This window comes from Myotis yumanensis, unplaced genomic scaffold (genome assembly GCF_028538775.1).
Source record: "Myotis yumanensis isolate MYYU_CA2020_CCGP unplaced genomic scaffold, mMyoYum1.0.hap1 SCAF_1, whole genome shotgun sequence".
In the NCBI taxonomy this organism is placed as follows: domain Eukaryota; kingdom Metazoa; phylum Chordata; class Mammalia; order Chiroptera; family Vespertilionidae; genus Myotis; species Myotis yumanensis.
In genome coordinates this window covers 137,412,100-137,437,901 of record NW_027223752.1, presented here as the reverse complement: position 1 = coordinate 137,437,901, position 25,802 = coordinate 137,412,100, and the positions used below count along the sequence as shown (strand labels likewise).

Sequence of the window (25,802 nt, the reverse complement as noted above, 5' to 3'; positions counted from 1 at the left end):
CACACATTCTAAATCCTCTATAGTTTCCATATGTACAGTATTGTTTTTTTAAATATATACACACCCATGCATACTCACACACATTTGAAAATGACTAAATAAGCTATCTCAGAATTCATTTTCTTATGAGTTATTTCTATTTCCTTTGGTTTGCAAAGGTGTTTGGTCAGAATTCCATCTTGTAATATTCTGGCATTCTGTTCTGGAGAAAGTTGGCTCTGAGTGTAATCTCACTCTTCTACAACCCAGGGACACATTTCATTGAGTTTTTGGTCTCATACCATTAAAAAATATAACCGAAGCTTAAGAGCAGTACCTTAAACAAACTGTGAAAAGGAAGTAGCCTGTTTTGGCACAGTGATTTTTCCTCTCCATGAAAAAGTCAAATTTTAAGTGATTGCCACATTTGTCATAGAGCAAAAATACAGTATTCTGAAATAAAATTTCTTTATGAACATTGGAATAGTTCTATCACAGTCTCAAGGCAATTTAGCCTGTATGTTAACATTTTTTAAAAGCCAAAATTAACATTTATGTTAATGAATAAGCTCAATTTATTTTCCATTTCTTCATTTAGAAAACATACACAGAGCATCTGTTACATGCCATGACAAGTAACAAATTAATAATTTTAGTCATAAATGTCAAAGTTCAGATTTTTAAAAATATATCTATTTTATTGTTCTTTTTTTTTACAGAGTGGAAGGGAGAGAGATAGAGAGTTAGAAACATCGATGAGAGAGAAACATCGATCAGCTGCCTCCTGCACATCTCCTGCTGGGGATGTGCCTGCATCCCAGGTACATGCCCTTGACCGGAATCGAACCTGGGACCTTTCATTCCGCAGGCCGACACTCTATCCACTGAACCAAACCGGTTTCAGCCAAAGTTCAGATTTTGAATGAGATGACATTTTTTGATTTGCTTTTAAACATAATAGTATACATTAAAATTAAAGGGATAAAATATTCTGTCATGAGGATTAACAAACAAAAAAGAAAAAGAAAGAAAGAGGACCCAAACTGAACCAGAATAAATCCAGGGAGTGAGAGCTCCCAGCAGTTTTCAGTACCAGCTCAGTGCCCTCTGGGGCCTGGAGGTACCGATTGGGCTCTGTTTTTCCAGAGCCATAGCCAGAACCAAGGAACATCCTGGGAATAATGCCACACAGGGTGCTAAAGCATATCAGACAAATTAACTTCCCAGGGCCTAAGAGTTTTTGTGGAAGAAATACCTCAAGGAGAATTTATCAGAGACAGTTTTTTCATTTGAGCTTATACTAAAAATTAGAAACCCACCCCCTTTTCAAAGATAACGTGTTATATGGAAGATGGTGGTATTTTCTGTAGCTTTCAAAATTTCCTTCTGTAGGAAAATCTTTTTACAGGACAATCTAGATTGCCTCTGGAATAGCAGATTCTTAGGAGTGAAATCACCACAGGGTTATACTTTGTTCCCACACATATGTACTGAGCACCTTTTGAGTAGTAAACACTGGGAATATGGTAGCAGTGAACCGTGAGGGCCAGAGCCTGCTCAGTCAGACCTGGTGGTTACATTTTCAGAAATTTTGCAGCAATTATTAAAAATGAATTCTATAAACTTATAATTTTAAAAATTATATTAGAAATAAATACTCAGAAAAAAGAAAAGAAAAACACCTCTTAGTTCCAATGCTCATTTGCTGGATACAATGTCTGCTTTTAAGCTGATAGAGCAAACACATATATAATCTATATATTTTTAATATTCAACTAGATTCAACATTTAGCCATCATCAAATGTTACTTTGAATTTTCTCTTAGGAAACTTGAAAAATACTTATCTGTCTGGATACTTACATTTTTTTCTACATGATCATTTTCATACTGATGTATTCTTTCTTTAAAAAGCTGCCATTCGTTGATTAATTCATTAATTCTTTCATTCAGCATATGAATTTGCTTTACACATTCAGCATTAAATATGCTTATTTTATCCTGAATCTGATGTTGGATGTTAATTGCTGTCTTTTCTTCCCTGTCAGCTTTGTTGTGAGCCTGATCCAGTTGCTGTCGAAGCAACATATTTTCACTCTGTAGGTGAGATAACTTCTCCTGTAAGGATTCCTGCTTTCCAATGTCTTTATCCACTTTACCTTGTTCCTTTTGACACGTGTGTTCAATTTCCTCCTTTTGACACTGCTTTTGAATGAGGTCTCTTTCTAAATCCAATGTCCTTTCTTTGAGAGCATCTCTTGTGTGATGAAGCTCAATTTCTAAATTATTGCTTTTACTTTCCAGTTTTGAAAGTTGTTGAGAAAGAATCTCATTGTTATATTTTAGGTTAGACATATCAGAATTCATTTTGTCCCATAAACAAAACCCTTCATCTCTTGCTCTCTGGAAATTAAGTTGTAGGTCTCCCTTTGATGTCTGACAATGCTCATGATCCTGTACAGCGGTAGCCAGTCTAGACCGGTATGATTCAACTTCTGCTTCCAGTCTTCCTCTGTTTTGTTTTTCATCCTCCAGTTTACTGTTCAGCATTATAAGCTCAGCTCTCAGAACTTCAAGCTCCGCATTGTGTTGAAATACTGTTTTTCTTTTTGTCTTTTCAAGACAGTCACTCTTTTCTTTGACAATTGCTATTGCCTCAAAAACATTTTTTCCCATTTCCTGGACCTGATTTTTTATTGTGCCTATTTCCAGTCTTAGCTTGGCAATTTCATTCCACAACATGTGATTTCCATGCAATCGACTTTCTTCTTTTCCAGAACTCTCAGAAACCTATGCAACACAAAGAAGACTTTTAGCTAAAACATTGAAATGACATTTCACGATAGCTTCTGAAACTAAAGAATAATCTATTATTATAATAAAAAATTGCAATAAGTGGATATCCCATTGGAAAAAAATAGAGTTGGATCCAAACCTCTAACTTTATACAAGCATAAATTCTCCAAAGTTCAAAAATGTAATATAATATAAATTTTTTTAAGTGAAAAAAATCACAAGAGAATTTTAAAAGTCTCAGAATTAGGAAGGTTTTTTCTAAATAATCACAAGCCCAGAAATGCATTTAAGTAAAAGGTTAATAACGCTAACTACACTTACAAATTGAGATTATAGTCTGAACCTATAGTTACCCCACAGTAAGAGTATTAACCATGCTTATAATAGGATAAACTAAATTTCCTAAAATTATTTTCTCCCAATATTAACCCATAGATATTCTACTTTTCTAATACTTTCAGAGTTAGTTACAAAAACTACCTCTACTATTGACTGATAAGCGAACATTTTCCTAAGCACTTCTACATCCATCAATGACCTCATTCTGTTATCACAATCTGGAATGGAGGGGTTAAAAACATAAGCAAGTTCAGGATTTTCCCCAGGTTTTCAGACTCCACAATTCGTGCTCTTGCACCAGTTCATAGTTCTTCTCCAGTGTGGATATAGAAAAACAAAAGAAGTCTATGTGTCAAAAAACTAATGGTGAATAAGATAAAAGTTACAGAGCTCTTCTTAGAATATCATGAGATTTGTTGTTGCTTCAGTAATGCAATAACTTTTATTTCTTGTTCATGATGTTTAAAGTAGTAATAATTGTAAAATGAGGGAAAATACACTGAACTACTTTACTGGGAATGAAATACCTACCAATAAATTATCAAGGCGTATATATTATGGCCTGTCATTCTCTTCAGAAGTCCTTTGTATTAAAATGGGATACTACTAGGAACAAATTGTTTCTTTTCTCACAAGTAAATGAATGACATCTAAAATATCATCTCTGAATCGGTTATACCCTCTTCCATTCCATCAATGGAAGTGAAAACTAACCTCTCTATTGATATATCAAGGAAATAAGATCACTGCCCAAATTTGGAACATCTGTTGTTAGTAATAATACCTTGGAGATCATGCACAATGGAAAATATTAAAAGCTTCCCCTTTGAATGAGGCCATTGTGAATGTCACTACTTGGCTGTGAGAGACAAATGGATTTGAATGAACAATATCATCCTATATAATAAAGAGATAATATGCAAAGTGACCCTCATGTCATAACACTGTCACAAGATGGCTTCCCTGCCCAGTCCCTGCCCTGGCCCCACACCAGATCAGCCTCTCCCACTGCAATTGAGGATGGGACGGCTAGCCAAACCCCCCTACCCCTCACACAGGCCAGACAAGCTCCCATGCTTTCTTGGGGCTTGGGTTACCCCAGGCAGGCTGCAGGAAGGGTGTTGGTCAGAGGCAAAGGTCCTGGCTGTCCCTCGCCTAGAGAGTCCAGAAAACCTCAGCAGTGACCAAAGACCAAAACCCAGTGGAAAGGTCCCTGCTGGCACTTATGGCTCAAAGTGCCAGGAGGAGGCAGAGTGTCTTGAACCTGCAACCCTGACATCTGCACACAAAGCCTTGGGGCACACGAAGCCGGTGGCACCTGTGGGTGAAAGGGGGAGAGCAGGGAGCTGGGGTGTGGAGCTGAGAGGGGCCTCAAATCTTCGGGAGTAGCCCGCCTGTTGAGGTGGCTGTGACCTACGTGCTCAGGCTTGGTCCAAGCCCCTGGTCAGCTCTGCCGCTTGCCTTCCAGGAGTGGCTAGCCCTGAGTGGCTGGCATTGTCCTCAGAGAAGCAGCTGTAAATGGGCTCAGTTAAATAAGAGAAATCAAAGAGCTGAGAATAAATATCCTCCCAGCCCCTTCCTATGGCCCCAGGTGAGGAGGGCTGGGGAGGGGGTAATGGAAAATGGCTGCTGTTTGCATTTTATGATGAAAAGACTCCTTCTATGTAGAGAGGAGAGCTGATTCATTTCCAGCAACACCTGGCGTGTTCCCTGCCCCAGCCCTGAAGCCTGACAGCACCTAGCAAAGGTGTGTCTGCACAGCCATGTTGGCCTGGCTCCTGGAATGTTGGGAGCAAGTTTGAGCTGCATTGACTAAAAACAAAAAGTAAAGATTGAAAAACACCTCTTTGTACTCAAATGACACTATAAAATGCAGATTACAGCATCTGATTTTGTCTTCTCTGTTTTTTATTTTTTGTGTTTTTTTTTTTTTTTTGAGGCAGAGCGCAAATAGGTTCATGGGAAAAGCAGAAAAACACAAAAGGATAGGGAGAGGATTCTGCCGTCCACAGCATTGAACATTTTATTTATTTTTTGTTATTTTTCTTTCTGTTCTTTAAGTCAGAAACCATTTTATAGCACTTTATAGTGATGAGTAATGAGCTAATGTTTCCTCTATTAAGAGCAAGCAGCAGTGCCTTTCATATGAGTCACATACATTTAATCCACTCAAATGGAGCCTTCTGAGTGGAGAGAATGGTATGTATCGTTATATAAAGAACTTGGCATTATCATGTTGTCTGGCTGAAGATCTTATTTATTTTGCAATTTAGAGAATGTGGACAAATCAGGCATTGAAAATGAATGTGCATGCTTAAATGCATGACTTTATTTTCATCTGCAACAACCAAACAACTGGTCACCAGGAGGTGCATTGATGGGTCCCATGGCACGGTGGATCTGGGTGAGGCTGCGTGGCACAGGCCAGGGCCGGGGGGACCTGAGCCTGCACCCCCCGCCCCAGCGCTAGGGCTGGGGGACCTGAGGCCATGCTCCCCACCCTGGTGCTGGGATGTGAGGCTGCATCACCCACCTGGCGGGGCTTGACAGGGGTGGGGCCAGCTGGGTCTTGGTGTTGCCCAATGGGGGTGGGGCCAGCCAGATACGTCTATTATAGAGAAAGGGAAAATAGCAATATTAAAATAGTTCCTTTAATTAATTCCCTTTAAATGTGTCTGAATTTTGTGCACAGGGCCACTAGTTTTATCCAAAATGTCACCGCTATCTCACACACACACACACACACACACACACACACACCACACACTTTTTAAATCCTCGATAGTTTCCATATGTAAAGTATTGGTTTCTTAAATATGTACACACCCACACATACTCACACACACTTGAAAATGTCTAAACTACCTCAGAATTCATTTTCGCATAAGTTATTTCTATCTCCTTTGGTTTGCAAAGGTGTTTGTTCAGATTTCCATCTTGTAATATTCTGGCGTTCTGTTCTTGAGAAAGTTGGCTCTGAGTGTAATTTTGCTCTTCTACAACCTAGGGCAGTGATGGCGAACCTTTTGAGCTCGGCGTGTCAGCATTTTGAAAAACTCTAACTTAACTCTGGTGCCATGTCACATATACAAATTTTTTGATATTTGCAACCATAGTAAAACAAAGATTTATATTTTTGGTATTTATTTTATATATATTAAATGCCATTTAACAAAGAAAAATCAACCAAAAAATGAGTTCGCATGTCACCTCTGACACGCCTGTCATAGGTTCACCATCACTGACCTAGGAACACATTTCATTGAATTTTTGGTCTCATACCATTAAAAAGTCCAAAGCTTAAGAGCAGTACCTTAAAAAACTGTGAAAAGGAAGTAGCCTGTTTAAGCACAAGGATCTTTCCTCTCCATGAAAAAGTCAAATTTTAAGTGATAGCTATATTTGCCATAGAGCAAAAATACAATATTCTGAAATAAAATTTCTTTATGGAAATTTGACTAGTTCCATCACAGTCTCAAAGCAACTTAAACTCTATGTCAAAATTTTCTAAAAGCCAAAATTAACATTTATATTAATGGTTAAGCTCAATTTACTTTCCATTTCTTCATTTAGAAAACATATACACAGTATCTGTTAGATGCCAAGGATAGTAATAAATTAATAATTTTAGTCATAAATGTCATAATTCACATTTTGAATGAGATAAAAAATTTTGTTTTAATCATAATAATATACATTAAAGTCAAAGAGATATAAATATTGATAAAATACTGTAAGAAATAAGAAATTTTTACCAAAGATAAATTTACCTTATTCTCTCTTACAATCTTTGATACAATGTCTCGTGTTCTAATGGTGGTTTGAAGACATGGGTTCATTTCAACTTCTTTAATAGAGTGCTCTTCTTTTTTTCTTAACTGCACCCTATTTTTTTCATATAACAGATCAACTTTTTGTCTCTTCTTTTTTTCTTCTTCTAAGGAAAATCTGCAGTTAAATATAACCAAAGCTGTGATGGACATAAGATAGCTTGTTATATTTATATGATGTCTTATGTAAACTATATGGTAACCACAAAGCCAAACCTCCAGCAGATTCACAAAAGATCAAGCGCAGGAATCAAAAAAAGCTATGGAATATCCTCAATTCACAAAGGAAGGCAGCAAGAGAGGAAGAATGGAATAATGGAACCACAAAACAGCCTGAAAACAAGATATCATTACTGAGTTGTTACTGTTAATAATCTATACTGATAAAAGGGTAATATGGTACTTAGATGGAAAACACTTTCAGACATCCTTTCAGACAAAGCCATGGTGGTGGGGGGCTGAGGCAGAGGCAGTTAGAGGAATCCAAGCTGGCAGGGGAGGGCAGTTAAGGGCTATTAAGCAGGCAGGGGAGCAGTTAGGGGTGATCTGGCTGGCAGGGGAGCAGTTAGGGTCTATCAGGAAGGCAGGCAGAGGTGGTTAGGGAAGGTCAGGCAGGCAGACAGAGGTGGTTAGTGGTGATCAGGCAGGCAAGGGAGCAGTTAGTGGCATCAGGCAGGAATGCACAGTGGTTAGGGTTGATCAGAAAGAAAGGCTGGTGAGTGGTTAGGAGCCAATGGTCCCAGATTGCGAGAGGGTGCAGGCCGGGCTGAGGGACCACCCCCCACCCATGCACAAATTTTGTGCACTGGGCCTCTAGTTACTTTATAAATTGGCTGAGTTCTCCAATCAAAAGGCATAGAATGACTTGGGGTAGTGAACACACAATGCAGTGTACAGAGGCTGTGCTGTAGAATTGTGCACCTGAAACCTGTGAAATTTTGTTAACCAGAGTAACCTCAATAGATCAAATAAAAAAGAAAAAAGTCATAGAATGTCTGTATGGATTATAATAAGAAACAGCTATACACTGCCTACAAGAGACTCCATTCATTCATTTTCTTAAACATTTTTCATGCTTACCCGAGTATATGCTCCTTGGTTTTAGAAAGAGAGGAATAGAAAGAGAGAAAGACAGACAGACAGACAGACGGACAGATATCAATGTGAGAGAGAACACAGATTGGTTGCCTCCCATACATACCCTGACAGGAGATTAAACCCACAACCTAGGTATATGCCTTGACTGGGAATCAAACCTATAAACTTCTGATATAAGGGATGGTACTCCAACCAACTGAACCACACAGGCCAGGACTCAATTCATTCTTTTTTAAAAAAAATTTTATTGTTGAAAGATTATTTATGTCTCCTTTTTCCCCATTGACCTCTGCCCAGCTGCCGGCTCTGCCCCCCCTGCCAGCACATGCCCCCACCCCCTATTTTCTGTGTCCATTGGTCCTGCTCATACGCATGGATATAAGTCCTTTGGTTGATCTCTTACCCGTGCCCCCCTCCCCCGCCCCCCACCTTCGCTCTGAGGTTTGAAGGTCTTTTTGAGGTGCTCCAACTAACTGAGCCATACAGGTCAGGGCACAATTCATTCTTAAAGATACTTAAAGGCTCAATGTGAAGAGTTGGAAAAGGTATTCCTTGCAAGTGGAAGCCAAAAGAGAATAGCTGTAACTATACTATATCAGACAAAACAGAATTTAAGCCAAAAACTGTAACAAGAGACAAGGAAGGTCTTTATAAGGGGATCACTTCATAAAGAAGATATAACAACTGTAAATATGTGTGCACCCAACATTGGTTCCCCTAAAAATAGTAAACAAATACTAACAGAACTAAAGGTAAAATAGACAACAATACAATAATAGCAGGGGCCACCAACACTTCACTTTCAGCAATGAATAGATCTTCTAGACACAAAATCAGTAAGGAAATGCTAAACTTGAACCAAACATTGGACCGAATGGACAGACAAACATTTATAGAACAGTCATTCATTTTTTATTACCACCTCAAAGAGATAGCTACACTCCCATGTTCACTGCAACCTTATTCACAATAGCAAAATATATAAAGTAAGTGCTCACCAATAAACAAACAAATAAAGAGGATGTGGTATGTATGTGTATATGTTTCTATGTATTTTGTATATATGTGTGTATTATGTATGTGAATGTGCATGTATATGTGTGTGTATATATATACATGTATATAGTATATATGTGTACACACACACATATATGTTCACACACACACACACACAGTGGCATTTTCTCAGGTATGAGAAAGAAGGAAATCCTACTGCTAAGAGCAGAAATAGAATAGTAGAGATGACCTATAGTTATAAGAAATATTAATAATGCTGTGTTAACCATGATTGTTTTGTTCTGATTAAAGAAAACATATTCTCATCTGGCTGGGAGTTTCCTCCAACCAACCCCCTTGGACTTGGGAGTTAACCTGGAAATGTGGTCCATCCTCTTTAACTGCCTATTATCATGGAAAGATTCACAACCTTTTTGGTGAAACTATGGAGTCCCAGCTTGCATTGCCTGTAATCTATAACCATTATACCCATTTTTATTCCTTTTGCCTACTTCCCCATGCCTGTAATACCCATTTTTATTGCATTTGCATACCCATTCTTATTTCTTTTGCTTACGACATGTAATCTTTGTCTTTCTACAGCATATAAGCAGCTGGCTTATGGTGTGGGGGGTGCAGAGCAGATTTTCTTGGATGAACTGCTGCTCTCTCATATTGCCAGCATCATTGGAATAAATGTCATATATGACTCAACCCTGTCTGATGTACAGCATGGTGATTGTAGTTAACAATACTTTATTATGTACTTGGAAGTTGCTAATGGAGCAGATCTAAATGTTCTCACCACAAAGAAAGAATTGGTAATCATGTGATGTAATGGAAATGTGAACAAAGAATCCTGTGTTAATCATTTAACAACATAAAAGTGTATCAAATGAACACGCTATATCCCTTCAAAATATACAATGTTACATGTCAATTATAGCTCAATAAACTGGGGAAAAATTAGAAGTTGAATAAAATACCTGCATGTCATTATATATATAGTTAGAAAATGGCAATAATCCAATTAGTTGTGATTTTCTTTGAAAATGAACTTAATTGGTAACTTTTGTAGACTTTTAGGCTAATATTTAATCCTATATAATAAAAGGCTAATATGCAAATTGTCTCCTCGGGAGTTCAACCAACCAGGAGTTAGACCGTTTGTTATGACATGTGCTGACCACCAGGAGCCGGTGCAGAACGTAGGAACAGGGGGAGAAGTGGAACAGAGCAAGGCCTGGGTTGGCAGCCAGCAACCAGGGGAAGGAAGGCCCTGATTGGCCCTGATTGCTGGCCAGGCCTAGGGATCCTACTCGTGCACGAATGTTGTGCACCAGGCCTCTAGTCTTAATATAAAAAGCGAAACTTACCAACAGAAAAGTATAATTACTTTTTTATGGAATAAATGCATGCATAAGAATATCATTATCATATACCTTAACAAATGTACAAAAATGCCCTGATCAGGTTGCTCAGATGATTGGAGCATCTTTCTGTGCACAAAAAAGTTGCCAGTTTGATTCCCCATCAAGGCATACCTGGATTTTAGGTTCAATTCCGGGACAGGAAGCATACCAGGAGGCAACTGATGGATGTTTCTCTCTCACATCACTGTGTGTGTGTCTCTCTCTCACCCTGTCTCTAAAATCAGTAAGACATATCCCCAGGTGAGGATTAAAATAAAATTATAACATATATAGTTAAACAAGTAACTCTCCTGGTTATCACTAAACATCTAAAAAAAAATAATAAAAACAAGAAGAGTTCCTGGCCTGTGTATGTCAGTGGTTGAGCATCAACCCATGAACCAAGAGGTCACCAGATCAATTCCCAGTCAGGGCACATGCCCGGGCTGTTGGCTCGATCCTTAGTAGGGAGCGTGTATGAGGTGGCTGATTGATGATTCTCTCTCATCACTGATGTTTCTATCTCTCTCTCCCTCTCCCTTCATCTCTTTCTAAAACTAATAAAAAGATATTAGAAAGGAGGGGAGGATCTTGCCGAGAGCAATTATTAAACAATTCTTCTTGACCCAAACTTCAAAAATAAGCCTATAATTATTGAATATGAAATAGTTTTTATTTTGAACATAGCAGATGGAAGGCAACTTTTAAACAGAACACATTTGGTTAGCCCTGGCCAGGTGGCTCAGTTGATTGGAGCATTGCTCCTTACGCCAAAATGCAAGTTTGATTCTAAGTCAGGACACCTACCTAGGTTTTGTTGTTGTTAACCCTCACTCAAGGATATTTTTTCCATTGATTTTTAAATTATTTTATTGATTAAGTTATTACATATGTGTCCTTATTCCCATGTTACCCCCTACTCCCCCACTCATGCCCTCACGCCCCTGTTGTCTGTGTCCATTGGTTAGGCCTATATGCTTGCATATAAGTCTTTTGGTTGATCTCTCCCCGTTTCCATTGATTTTTTAGAGAGAGTGGAAGTGAGGGAGAGAGAGACAGAAACCTCCATGTGAGAGAAACACATCAAGTGGACCAGGGTTGTGGATGAAACCTGCAACCCAGGTATGTGCCCTTGATCAGGAATTGAATCCGTGATCCTTGGGGTGTGCAGGTTCATGGTCTCACCACTTAGCCACAATGGCCAGGGCTATAGGGGTGCCTGCGGGAGGCATGTACTCGGAGTGCATCAGGCAATTAGAAGGTACTGAGCAGAACAACAACACAATGTGACTTAGCTTTTAATAGGCCCGCTGTGTTTACAATTGAATAAAAGACTAGAATTGATAAAAAGAAGGTAAATAAGAAGAAAAGGGAGGAAGGAAGGAAAAAGGAAAGAAGTCAATTAATTGACTATTAAGCTAATGTTGATAACAGATGTTAGTGTCGTGGAATGGAAGATGTGATTGGTTTCCGGGCATACAGTAAACCCTCAATTTTGCAGGCATTGAATTAAAAGACTTTGGATTTAACAAATAAAACTTCTGGTCTGTATGTCATGAGTGAAAATTAACACCCCATTAATTTTAAAATGCTTTTAACCAAGATCTGCTTATAATTAAATTAACAGGTTATTTTTGTAATTAATTCAGTTATTTTTAACAAACGTTAGCAAATTTGCCACATGTTGTAAAACCACTGTAGTAATTTCACCAACATAAATACATATTACTTATCTTCAACTATAGTCTACATATTTAAATCCAAGAGTCTCTGCTCCTAAACAATGTTGGACAAATGATCAGGATGTGATCACACCATGTGGCGTGTGGGTAATTGGTTCTGTTGGCGATTGGAGTGACTTTCTGCAGCAGTTTTAACATGAGCCGGTGATGTTCCCATGTGCACTGAGCCGTGCCCAGCCCTGCCCAGCCCTGCCCATTGGCTTATTCTCAGTGACTGGTGAATGCATGCATTTTCTAGACCTATTCAGTAAAAATTAAAATTATATGTGTAAGGTAAAACACATCATTGTAACCCTAACCTTAAAATATAAACAAAAGGAAAAGAGTTAATATAATGCTAAATTACAAATTAGAAATCATACAAAACAGAGTCGAGAGTACATGTGTTTCCTATATGTGAGCAACATGGCATTAGAAAAAGCAAACTGTATTGGACATTAAAAAGAAACAGAGACGGCCCTGGCCATTGTGGCCAAGTGGGGAGAGCGCCGGCCTGCGCACCGAAAGGATCACGGATTCAATTCCTGATCAAGGGCACATACTGGGTTGCAGGTTCCATCCCCAGCCCTGGTCCACTAGATGTGCTTCTCTCACATGGAGGTTTCTGTCTCTCCCCCCCTCACTTCCACTCTCTCTAAAAAATCAATGAAAAAAATATCCTCGAGTGAGGGTTAAAAACAAAGCAAAGACAAAATAAAAAAATATGTTAATATGTGGTACAGGGTAAACACCAATCACAGAAAACATGGGAAACTGATGAAATTGGCACCAAAAAGCAATTGAATGGGCTGGTGACACTTCAGTTGAGGCAGCATTGTTAAGTGTGCACACAACAGCGTTCCTGTGGGCCCAGTGCAGGCAGAAAATTGAAATCTGCAGCAGTTTAGTTTGCAAATCATATGAACACACCATTCAAAGCAAGTGATGGGTGGCTTGGGTGCTTTCACAAAGGGCACGAAATTATGAGAAAATGAATTTACGGTGAAAATTTAAGTGCTCCAACAGAAGAGTCTGAACCATTTAGGCAAAAATTAATAGAACATAAATAATGCAATGCCACTACAGCCTCAGGTTTACAATGCTGGCAAAAGCGGTTTGTTCCTGCTTCTGTGCCTGAAAACACTCCAGTCTGCAAATAGGGGAAACTGACACGGGAAGAAAAGTCAGCAAGGACAGGATCTTGGCACTGCTATATGCCCACACCGACGGGTCACGTCCTAGTAAACTGACACCTGTAATCACTGGCAAAACTCATAATCCTAGAGTTTTAAAAAATAGAATGAGTCATCTGCCTGCTTTGTATTGCAACTCTAAAAAGGCGTGGCTCAACTCAGACATTTTCCAAGACTGGATTTTGAAAGCATTTTTACCTGCAGTCAGGAAGTTTCAAGGCGAAGAGCTTGGAATACCACCAGAGGATGCAAAATGTTTATTGCATTTAGACAATGCTGTTGCTCATCCAGCCAAAAATACTTTATGTTCAGAGGATGGCAAATTTAGATGTATGTTTTTGCCAAAAAATACATCACATATCCAGCCCATGGACCTGGGGGATAATTCTGGGAACTAAATGAATATACCGCAAAAAATTTTTAGAGGAAGTAGTGGTTGTATTGCAGACAGAAGGTAATGATGAACATACAGCAGGACAGTTTATCTTACAAAACTTACCGTTTTAAAGAGTTACCGTTTACAATCAGCAATTTTTAAATTTTGATGCAGCATGAAAAGAAGTGAAAGTGCAAACATTGGAAACTGATTGGAAGAACTGGCTTGATGATGAAGAGAGACTTGCATTTAGAAGGTGTAGAGGTCACCGATTACTGTGGGACAACACAGAATATTGGTGGGCAAGTAGCTGAGGAAGAGGTTTTACAATGGTTAGAAGAAGATGAAGGTGACCCTGGGTACCACACTATGACTGAAAGTGAATAGCAGGTGAGCTGATGACCTGGGAATATGAGGGTAGAAGTGAAGATAAGGAGGAAGAAGAAACAACATGCCCCAAACATAAAGTTATCAGTGCTTGGATCTCATCTCCATGATCTAATAACACTTATTGGCAATTCATCAGATAATGAAATGCAGTTCTATTACACCCATTTTTGAAATATTAGGGAGTTAATTATAAAAAACAGCAGACTTCAAAAGCTCAAACTAAACTTGACAGGTTTTTCAAGGCAGGATTACCTAAAGCAAGCGCCTCAACATCGCACATTAACGTCACACCACAATGAGAGTGTCTGGATATATCACCATCCAAAGATGATTATATAGGAAAACTTTCTTCTGTTCTTATAAAATTTAAATTTTGTTTTGTTTTTAAGAATATTGTTTATTTTTTAGTTAAATATAACTAAAGTGTATTTTTGGAAAAATGTTTATTTTAATTTAGATTGCATACTTATCACAGCCTCAAAACAATTGTAAGTACATAAGCAATAATATCTATAGAAAATTTTTCTGTGAAACTAAACTTTTCATAAACACTTAATTTTAAACGAATGTGTCTACATAAGTAAAAGCGGGTAAATTAATTTGTCAGTTTTTCACATACACATTCAGAAAACCTAATTTATTATATATAACAGACTTTTGGCTTTTGGATACCCCCTTGCCTGAATTAGTCCCTTACATTGGGGTCTCTCTGTATTTTGAAGATAACCTGACAAGAGTTGCTGACAGATTAGATGTGAGGTTTAAGACAAAGAGAAAGATAGGAGTTGAGGATGACACCAAGTTTTTGGCAGAGCAATTGGAAGAACTGTCATTAACTCAAACAAGAAAGACCACATAAAGGGCAACTATGCGAAAGAAGATCAATAGTTCAATTTTGGAGATCTTAAGTCTGAAACACCCAATGGCTATTAAAAAAAAGATATCAAGTAGGCAATTTGATATATAGGTCTGGCATTAAGGAGAGAGATCTGGTCTGGAGATATAAATTTGAAGATCATTAGTATATAGAAGATAGTAAAAGTCATGAGAAAAAAGATCAAAGCCTGAATCCTGGGACACCTGAATGTGTAAAAGGAGGGAGATGAGGAGAAACCAGACTAAGGAGAGACTAGGAAAGGCAAGGAGGAATCCAGGTGATTATGTTCCCCCTCCCCACTGAAAACACAAAGTTCTAAGAGACAAATGAAAAAAGAGAAGTTTTCCATTGGGTCAAATATTGCTGATAGGTTATGTAAAACCAGGTCTAAAACATTATGTCTAGATTTATTAGAGGAAAACAAGCACTAACCTTGTGAAAAACAATTTTGGAGACGAGGTGGGACTGAAAAGTACTAGAGTGGGCTCAAGAATGCATGGAAGGGAAATTCGAATCAGTGAGTATAGATCATTCTTTTCAGGACTTTGTAGCTAAATGGCACAGCCCTGGATGATCTCATCTGCTTCATGTTTAGCTGTAGCTTTCAATCCTTCCATAGTGACTAAAGTATTTTTGTAATACTTGAAAGTTTTTTAATTACGCAGCTGTGGCACTATATGGTTTAAAACATGCCAGACTAGTTGTTCACAAAATTATACACCTAAAAGATGCCATCATTTTTTTCTAGATATATAATATTCAATAACCTTATTATCATGTTTCTCATGCTTACAAAGATGACAGAAGGATTTCTTTCTAGATGAAAATCATCCAACTCTAGAATATACTACTCAAATGTACAAAGTACACTAATCAAGCATATTAAAATTGTGTAATAGAAATAAAGGGGGAAACATGCATGTAATATTCTTACTTTATAAACTGAATTTTCGTAAGTTTTGTAATATGCAGTCCCTGTTGAAAAAGTGGGTGAGGTACATACTGAAATGTATTCTCTTTAAAAAAGAAGGATAGAGGCATGCACTCATGGTACCTTTCAAAAAGATTCACGACATGAGGAGCACCTTGGTTTATCTAGTGTCTATGACAGATTTCAGAGACCCGATGGTTCATGAAGCCCACAATACTGAGTGTCTGGCCCTTTACCAAAAAGGTTTGTCAACTCCTGATCTAGCAGATTCATCCCTTGATGTGTTTAATAGCTTTTACTCAATATTCTGAAATTTGTATATAAGATATGGGACAAATTGCCTTGTGAAATCTTGGGCTTTCAGATTAATTTGAGGGTCCAATATTTGAACACTCAGGAATTAGGAACAAGCACAAAAAAATAAGTAGCTAGTAATTTAGATGGAAACAAAGTAGAGTGGCGGTGTAGCATATAACTTCCTATCATAACTGAGCAGGTATTAAAAGTATCCACACAAAATTTGTTTAAGACATGACATTAAACCTAATGCTTTAAATACACTTCAGTTGTCTAATAATCAGTATACTGTAGGCCAGACTACCCTCATTTTTTTCCAGTGGCTGCATACTACATTATTTTATGGGTATAATAAAGTATTTCCTTAAAAATAGCTATTTACACTATCTCCAACTTTTTGGCATACAATGTTGTAATAAATATCTTTAACATACATATGTATATTTGTAACATTTATATAAATATCCTTAATGCATATGTGTATATGATATATCTTTAACATCTATGTCACATTTTATATATATATACTAGAGGCCCAGTGCACAGAATCGTGCACCGGTGGGACCCCTTGGCATGGCCTGTGGGTTCGGTCCAAAACTGGCAGTCCAATGCTGCCTGCCCCTCCTGCCTGTTGCTGCTGCTCATCCAGGCCCCACTGCACCTGGCCAGTCATTCCCAATCAGGAGAGGCTCGCACAGCTTCAGCGCTGCTCGCCAGCCATGAGCCCTGCACCTGCTGCCCCTTCCAAGGGGATTGCGGGGGGGGGGGGGGGGGGCGGCGGACTGGGGTGCGATCAGTGATCAGCCCTCTGGGTGGACAGTGAGGTGCCCTTGTAGGGCTGGCATCCATATCCATCCTGCTGACATTCGCACCAGTTGTTGGGAGCCACCTGACAGCTGCCTTTACTAGTATGTCTTTTTTCCTTGCCAAGCTTCTAGGGAGGGGAAGTGGCCGTGGTGCCCGAGGCCGACTTCCAGGAGGACAGCGGCACTGTCAGGATTGTGCCAACAGTGCAGGTCCATCAGTGCCTGGCCCGTTCTCCAGAGATTGGACCTACATGACTACTGAGGGAGTGAGTGGCTGCCACCAGGCTGGTGGCTGCTGGGACAGGTCAGACAGCTGAGCAGTGCTCCCACTGTGGGAGCCCACTGACCACCAGGAACAGCTCCTGTCAACCAGTCATTTGGCCATTCAGTCATTCGGTTGCTTAGGCTTTTATATATATAAATAATACATATAATGACCAACTGTATGTTTGATATACATAATAATATATAATTAATATCCTTAGAATGTGTACATGTGTGTTCATACGAGTCATGTTTTCCCGTAGGATTTATTTCTTGAAGTGACACTATTGGGATAAAAGAATGACATACTTGAAATTTTGAAACAAACTAAATTACCCTTCAAAAAAAGACGTGCCAATTACATCTCCCAATAGAGCACAAGAATGCCTTTTCCTCCCACGTGCCAATTCTGGTTTTTATTTTCTTTAATAAATTACTTATCATTATCAGTTCTAAAATTGGTATCTCATTGTTTGTTGATTTGCATTTTTCTAATTATCAAGCAAGGTTCACTCCCTCTAGTGAAAATATAAACTTAGTTAATCAGTAATATTAGCTCAAGTTGGAATTTTTTATTGGAAAAGAATAATTACCTACTGTTAAGTACTGCTGTAGGCCTACCTGTCAGACTCATCATTCTTCATAATAAAAACCTGCTGCTTATCAGTTTGTTCACTGTTGCTCTGCTGACTCAATCCACCACTGCCACTGTGATCAGCGCCCTCATCCATGTTTCCTGACACTTCCCTTTTACTGCTTTTCCGATCCTTTTTTTCTTCAACCTTTGATGAAAGATTGATATTAGGGATATTGTTATCATCTCCCTCATCAAAAAGACTGTGTTTTCAATAATTTTATCATTTGGCTTTGTTATTACCTTCTTCACAAGAATGACTGTGCTTTCACTCATTTCATCACTTTGTTCCTTGTTGCTCTGCAGATTCGGTCCAATACCGTCATGGTCATCATCAGCACCATCACCCATGTTTCCTAACACTTCCCTTTTGCTGCTTTTCTGCTTCTTCCTTTCTGCAACCTTTGTTGAAAGATTGATATTAGGGATATTGTAATCATCTCATTCATTGAAAAGACTGTGTTTTCATTAATTCTACCATTTGGCTTTTATATTTTGGCTTTGTTATTACCTCATTCATGAAAATGACTGTGTTTTCTTTAATTTTATCATTTGGCCGCTGGTTATCAGTGTGTTCCTTGTTGCTCTGCTGACTCAATCCAATACTGCCAGTGTCCTTATCAGCACGATCACCCATGTTTCCTGACACTTCCCTTTTGCTGCTTTTCTGCTTCTTCTTTTCTGCAACCTTTGTTGAAAGATTGATATTAGGGATATTGTAATCATCTCATTCATTAAAAAGACTGTGTTTTCATTAATTCTGAAAGGGTGAGGGCTAGGTCCTCCATCTTGCCCCAGGGTAAGGGCTAGGCCCTCCACCTTGCCCCAGGGTAAGTGCTCCATCTTACCTTGGCCACATGCTTGGCAAGGAGCTCCTTCCTGGAAGTCTAAGCCTCTGCTAGCCACACCCAGGAACAAGACACAGACTGATGCCTGGCTAATCGGCAGAGCACAGTCCTTTCTCCTCCCCTTCCTCCAACTCCCCCTATATAACCCGTCTCCACACAGAGTTATCTCTCTCTGCTTCCTGTCGCTGTGTCCGCAAGGTGGGGGAGCCGAGCTAGCTCGAATAAAGACTCTTATGCTTTTGCATCGGACTGGCTGGCTCCCTGATGTGGTTTCTTGGGGATCCTGAAATCTGGGCATAACAAATTCTATCATTTGACTTTTATTATTTGGCTTTGTTATTACCTCATCCATGAAAATGACTGTGTTTTCTTTAATTTTATCATTTGGCCACTCGTTATCAGTGTGTTCCTTGTTGCTCTGCTGACTCAATCCAATACTGCCAGTGTCCTTATCAGCACGATCACCCATGTTTCCTGACACTTCCCTTTTGCTGCTTTTCTGCTTCTTCTTTTCTGCAACCTTTGTTGAAAGATCGATATTAGGGATATTGTAATCATCTCATTCATTAAAAAGACTGTGTTTTCATTAATTCTGAAAGGGTGAGGGCTCGGCCCTCCACCTTGCCCCAGGGTAAGGGCTAGGCCCTCCACCTTGCCCCAGGGTACGGGCTACGCCCTCCACCTTGCCCCAGGGTAAGTGCTCCATCTTACCTTGGCCATGTGCTTGGCAAGGAGCTCCTTCCTGGAAGTCTAAGCCTCTGCTACCCACACCCAGGAACAAGACACAGACTGATGCCTGGCCAATCGGCAGAGCACAGTCCTTTCTCCTCCCCTTCCTCCAACTCCCCCTATATAACCCATCTCCACACAGAGTTATCTCTCTCTGCTTCCTGTCGCTGTGTCCGCAAGGTGGGGGAGCCGAGCTAGCTCGAATAAAGACTCTTATGCTTTTGCATCGGACTGGCTGGCTCCCTGATGTGGTTTCTTGGGGATCCTGAAATCTGGGCATAACAAATTCTATCATTTGACTTTTATTATTTTGCTTTGTTATTACCTCATTCATGAAAATGACTGTGTTTTCATTAATTTTATCATTTGGCCGCTGGTGATCAGTGTGTTCCTTGTTGCTCTGCTGACTCAGTCCAATACTGCCAGTGTCCTTATCAGGACGATCACCCATGTTTCCTGACACTTCCCTTTTGCTCCTTTTCTGCTTCTTCTTTTCTGCAACCTTTGTTGAAAGATATTAGGGATATTGTAATCATCTCATTCATTAAAAAGACTGTGTTTTCATTAATTCTATCATTTGCCTTTTATTATTTGGCTTTTTTATTACCTCATTCATGAAAATGACTGTGTTTTCTTTAATTTTATCATTTGGCCGCTGGTGATCAGTGTGTTCCTTGTTGCTCTGCTGACTCAGTCCAATACTGCCAGTGTCCTTATCAGCACGATCACCCATGATTCCTGACACTTCCCTTTCGCTGCTTTTCTGCTTCTTCTTTTCTGCAACCTTTGTTGAAAGATTGATATTAGGGATACTGTAATCATCTCATTCATTAAAAAGACTGTGTTTTCATTAATTCTACCATTTGGCTTTTATTATTTGGCTTTGTTATTACCTCATTCATGAAAATGACTGTGTTTTCATTAATTTTATCAGTTGGCCACTGGTGATCAGTGTGTTCCTTGTTGCTCTGCTGACTCAGTCCAATACTGCCAGTGTCCTTATCAGCACGATCACCCATGTTTCCTGACACTTCCCTTTTGCTGCTTTTCTGCTTCTTCTTTTCTGCAACCTTTGTTGAAAGATTGATATTAGGGATATTGTAATCATCTCATTCATTAAAAAGACAGTGTATTGGGGTGCCAGAAGATGAGAGACAGCAAGATATTGAAAACCTATTTGAAGAAATAATGGCAGAAAACTTCCCCCACCTTGTGAAAGAAATGGACTTACAGGTCCAAGGAGCTCAGAGAACCCCAAATCAAAGGAATAAAAAGAGGACCACACCAAGACACATCATAATTATAATGCCAAGAGCAAAAGACAAAGGCAGAATCTTAAAAGCAGCAAGAGAAAGAGACTCAATTACCTACAAGGGAATACCCATACGACTGTCAGCTGATTTCTCAACAGAAACTTTGCAGGCCAGAAGGGAATGGCAAGAAATATTCAAAGTGCTGAATACCAAGAACCTACAACCAAGAGTACTTTATCCAGCAAAGCTATCATTCAGAATTGAAGGTCAGATAAAGAGCTTCACAGATAAGGAAAAGCTAAAGGAGTTCATCACCACTAAACCAGTATTATACGAAATGCTGAAAGGTATCCTTTAAGAAGAGGAAGAAGAAAAAGTTAAAGATACAAATTGTGAACAACAAACATGCATCTATCAACAAGTGAATCTAAGAATCAAGTGAATAAATAATCTGATGTACAGAATGAACTGGTGATTATAATGAATCAGGGACATAGAAAGGGAATGGACAGACTATTCTTGGGGGGGAAAGGGGAATGGGAGATGCGGGAAGAGACTGGACAAAAATCGTGCACCTATGGATGAGGACAGTGGGTGAGGAGTGAGGGCGGAGGGTGGGGCGGCAACAGGGAGGAGGGGATTTATGGGGGGGGGAAAGAAAGAGGAACAAATGTAATCTGAACAAAAAAGATTTAATTAAAAAAAAAGAATAATTATTTTGTAAGGATTTAAGTAAAATTAACTGAAGCACTAACTCATAGATCTTGCACGAGCTTCACGGTAGTGTTTTTAAAAAAAAAAAAAAGACTGTGTTTTCATTAATTCTATCATTTGGCTTTTATTATTTGGCTTTGTTATTACCTCATTCATGAAAATGACTGTGTTTTCTTTAATTTTATCATTTGGCCGCTGGTGATCAGTGTGTTCCTTGTTGCTCTGCTGACTCAGTCCAATACTGCCAGTGTCCTTATCAGGACAATCACCCATGTTTCCTGACACTTCCCTTTTGCCGCTTTTCTGCTTCTTCTTTTCTGCAACCTTTGTTGAAAGATTGATATTAGGGATATTGTAATCATCTCATTCATTAAAAAGACTGTGTTTTCATTAATTCTATCATTTGACTTTTATTATTTGGCTTTGTTATTACCTCATTCATGAAAATGACTGTGTTTTCATTAATTTTATCATTTGGCCGCAGGTTATCAGTGTGTTCCTTGTTGCTCTGCTGACTCAGTCCAATACTGCCAGTGTCCTTATCAGCACGATCACCCATGTTTCCTGACACTTCCCTTTTGCTGCTTTTCTGCTTCTTCTTTTCTGCAACCTTTGTTGAAAGATTGATAATAGGGATACTATAATCATCTCATTCATTAAAAAGACTGTGTTTTCATTAATTCTACCATTTGGCTTTTATTATTTGGCTTTGTTATTACCTCATTCATGAAAATGACTGTGTTTTCTTTAATTTTATCATTTGGCCGCGGGTGATCAGTGTGTTCCTTGTTGCTCTGCTGACTCAGTCCAATACTGCCAGTGTCCTTATCAGCACGATCACCCATGTTTCCTGACACTTCCCTTTTGCTGCTTTTCTGCTTCTTCTTTTCTGCAACCTTTGTTGAAAGATTAATATTAGGGATATTGTAATCATCTCATTCATTAAAAAGACTGTGTTTTCATTAATTCTACCATTTGGCTTTTATTATTTGGCTTTGTTATTACCTCATTCATGAAAATGACTGTGTTTTCTTTAATTTTATCATTTGGCCGCTGGTGATCAGTGTGTTCCTTGTTGCTCTGGTGACTCAATCCAATACTGCCAGTGTCCTTATCAGCACGATCACCCATGTTTCCTGACACTTCCCTTTTGCTGCTTTTCTGCTTCTTCTTTTCTGCAACCTTTGTTGAAAGATTGATATTAGGGATGTTGTAATCATCTCATTCATTAAAAAGACTGTGTTTTCATTAATTCTGAAAGGGTGAGGGCTAGGCCCTCCACCTTGCCCCAGGGTAAGTGCTCCATCTTACCTTGGCCATGTGCTTGGCAAGGAGCTCCTTCCTGGAAGTCTAAGCCTCTGCTAGCCACACCCAGGAACAAGACACAGACTGATGCCTGGCTAATCGGCAGAGCACAGTCCTTTCTCCTCCCCTTCCTCCAACTCCCCCTATATAACCCGTCTCCACACAGAGTTATCTCTCTCTGCTTCCTGTCGCTGTGTCCGCAAGGTGGGGGAGCCGAGCTAGCTCGAATAAAGACTCTTATGCTTTTGCATCGGACTGGCTGGCTCCCTGATGTGGTTTCTTGGGGATCCTGAAATCTGGGCATAACAAATTCTATCATTTGACTTTTATTATTTGGCTTTGTTATTACCTCATTCATGAAAATGACTGTGTTTTCATTAATTTTATCATTTGGCCGCTGGTGATCAGGGTGTTCCTTGTTGCTCTGCTGACTCAATCCAATACTGCCAGTGTCCTTATCAGCACGATCACCCATGTGTCCTGACACTTCCCTTTTGCTGCTTTTCTGCTTCTTCTTTTCTGCAACCTTTGTTGAAAGATATTAGGGATATTGTAATCATCTCATTCATTAAAAAGACTGTGTTTTCATTAATTCTATCATTTGCCTTTCATTATTTGGCTTTTTTATTACCTCATTCATGAGAATGACTGTGTTTTCATTAATTTTATCATTTGGCCGCTGGTGATTAGTGTGTTCCTTGTTGCTCTGCTGACTCAGTCCAATACTGCCAGTGTCCTTATCAGGACGATCACCCATGTTTCCTGACACTTCCCTTTTGCTGCTTTTCTGCTTCTTCTTTTCTGCAACCTTTCTTGAAAGATTGATATTAGGGATATTGTAATCATCTCATTCATTAAAAAGACTGTGTTTTCATTAATTCTACCATTTCGCTTTTATTATTTGGCTTTGTTATTACCTCATTCATGAAAATGACTGTGTTTTCTTTAATTTTATCATTTGGCCGCTGGTGATCAGTGTGTTCCTTGTTGCTCTGCTGACTCAGTCCAATACTGCCAGTGTCCTTATGAGCACGATCACCCATGTTTCCTGACACTTCCCTTTTGCTGCTTTTCTGCTTCTTCTTTTCTGCAACCTTTGTTGAAAGATTGATATTAGGGATATTGTAATCATCTCATTCATTAAAAAGACTGTGTTTTCATTAATTCTACCATTTGGCTTTTATTATTTGGCTTTGTTATTACCTCATTCATGAAAATGACTGTGTTTTCTTTAATTTTATCATTTGGCCGCTGGTTATCAGTGTGTTCCTTGTTGCTCTGCTGACTCAATCCAATACTGCCAGTGTCCTTATCAGCACGATCACCCATGTTTCCTGACACTTCCCTTTTGCTGCTTTTCTGCTTCTTCTTTTCTGCAACCTTTGTTGAAAGATTGATATTAGGGATGTTGTAATCATCTCATTCATTAAAAAGACTGTGTTTTCATTAATTCTACCATTTGGCTTTTATTATTTGGCTTTGTTATTACCTCATTCATGAAAATGACTGTGTTTTCTTTAATTTTATCATTTGGCCGCTGGTTATCAGTGTGTTCCTTGTTGCTCTGCTGACTCAATCCAATACTGCCAGTGTCCTTATCAGCACGATCACCCATGTTTCCTGACACTTCCCTTTTGCTGCTTTTCTGCTTCTTCTTTTCTGCAACCTTTGTTGAAAGATTGATATTAGGGCTGTTGTAATCATCTCATTCATTAAAAAGACTGTGTTTTCATTAATTCTGAAAGGGTGAGGGCTAGGCCCTCCACCTTGCCCCAGGGTAAGGGCTAGGCCCTCCACCTTGCCCCAGGGTACGGGCTACGCCCTCCACCTTGCCCCAGGGTAAGTGTTCCATCTTACCTTGGCCACGTGCTTGGCAAGGAGCTCCTTCCTGGAAGTCTAAGCCTCTGCTAGCCACACCCAGGAACAAGACACAGACTGATGCCTGGCTAATCGGCAGAGCACAGTCCTTTCTCCTCCCCTTCCTCCAACTCCCCCTATATAACCCATCTCCACACAGAGTTATCTCTCTCTGCTTCCTGTCGCTGTGTCGGCAAGGTGGGGGAGCCGAGCTAGCTCGAATAAAGACTCTTATGCTTTTGCATCGGACTGGCTGCCTCCCTGATGTGGTTTCTTGGGGATCCTGAAATCTGGGCATAACAAATTCTATCATTTGACTTTTATTATTTGGCTTTGTTATTACCTCATTCATGAAAATGACTGTGTTTTCATTAATTTTATCATTTGGCCGCTGGTGATCAGGGTGTTCCTTGTTGCTCTGCTGACTCAATCCAATACTGCCAGTGTCCTTATCAGCACGATCACCCATGTTTCCTGACACTTCCCTTTTGCTGCTTTTCTGCTTCTTCTTTTCTGCAACCTTTGTTGAAAGATATTAGGGATATTGTAATCATCTCATTCATTAAAAAGACTGTGTTTTCATTAATTCTATCATTTGCCTTTCATTATTTGGCTTTTTTATTACCTCATTCATGAGAATGACTGTGTTTTCATTAATTTTATCATTTGGCCGCTGGTGATTAGTGTGTTCCTTGTTGCTCTGCTGACTCAGTCCAATACTGCCAGTGTCCTTATCAGGACGATCACCCATGTTTCCTGACACTTCCCTTTTTCTGCTTTTCTGCTTCTTCTTTTCTGCAACCTTTGTTGAAAGATATTAGGGATATTGTAATCATCTCATTCATTAAAAAGACTGTGTTTTCATTAATTCTATCATTTGCCTTTCATTATTTGGCTTTTTTATTACCTCATTCATGAGAATGACTGTGTTTTCATTAATTTTATCATTTGGCCGCTGGTGATTAGTGTGTTCCTTGTTGCTCTGCTGACTCAGTCCAATACTGCCAATGTCCTTATCAGGACGATCACCCATGTTTCCTGACACTTCCCTTTTGCTGCTTTTCTGCTTCTTCTTTTCTGCAACCTTTGTTGAAAGATTGATATTAGGAATATTGTAATCATCTCATTCATTAAAAAGACTTTGTTTTCATTAATTCA

The 25,802-nt window shown here is 39.2% G+C and overlaps 2 protein-coding genes across 4 annotated transcripts in view; both read right to left on the bottom strand.

The window, feature by feature from the left end:
• LOC139021703 (ankyrin repeat domain-containing protein 26-like) overlaps nucleotides 1-2,447 on the bottom strand; it is a 177,557-nt gene extending 175,110 nt beyond the window's left edge. For 2 of the 3 annotated variants that reach the window (XM_070432198.1, XM_070432188.1), the window contains exon 1: nucleotides 1,842-2,447. In XM_070432198.1, coding sequence (XP_070288299.1) covers nucleotides 1,842-2,345 — 504 coding nt within the window. In that variant the 5' untranslated portion in view covers nucleotides 2,346-2,447. The remainder of the gene's footprint in view (nucleotides 1-1,841) is intronic. The other variant, XM_070432206.1, reaches the window with a different exon arrangement.
• Nucleotides 2,425-25,677, bottom strand: LOC139016748 (putative coiled-coil domain-containing protein 144C). The gene is made up of 7 exons (XM_070424999.1): nucleotides 25,552-25,677; nucleotides 18,182-18,340; nucleotides 17,926-18,086; nucleotides 6,884-7,061; nucleotides 5,647-5,721; nucleotides 2,519-2,768; nucleotides 2,425-2,432 (listed from the first exon to the last, which is right to left on the bottom strand). Exons 1-7 carry the CDS (start codon nucleotides 25,675-25,677, stop codon nucleotides 2,425-2,427), a joined length of 957 nt encoding a protein of 318 aa, XP_070281100.1.
• Between the last annotated feature and the right edge of the window lie 125 nt (nucleotides 25,678-25,802).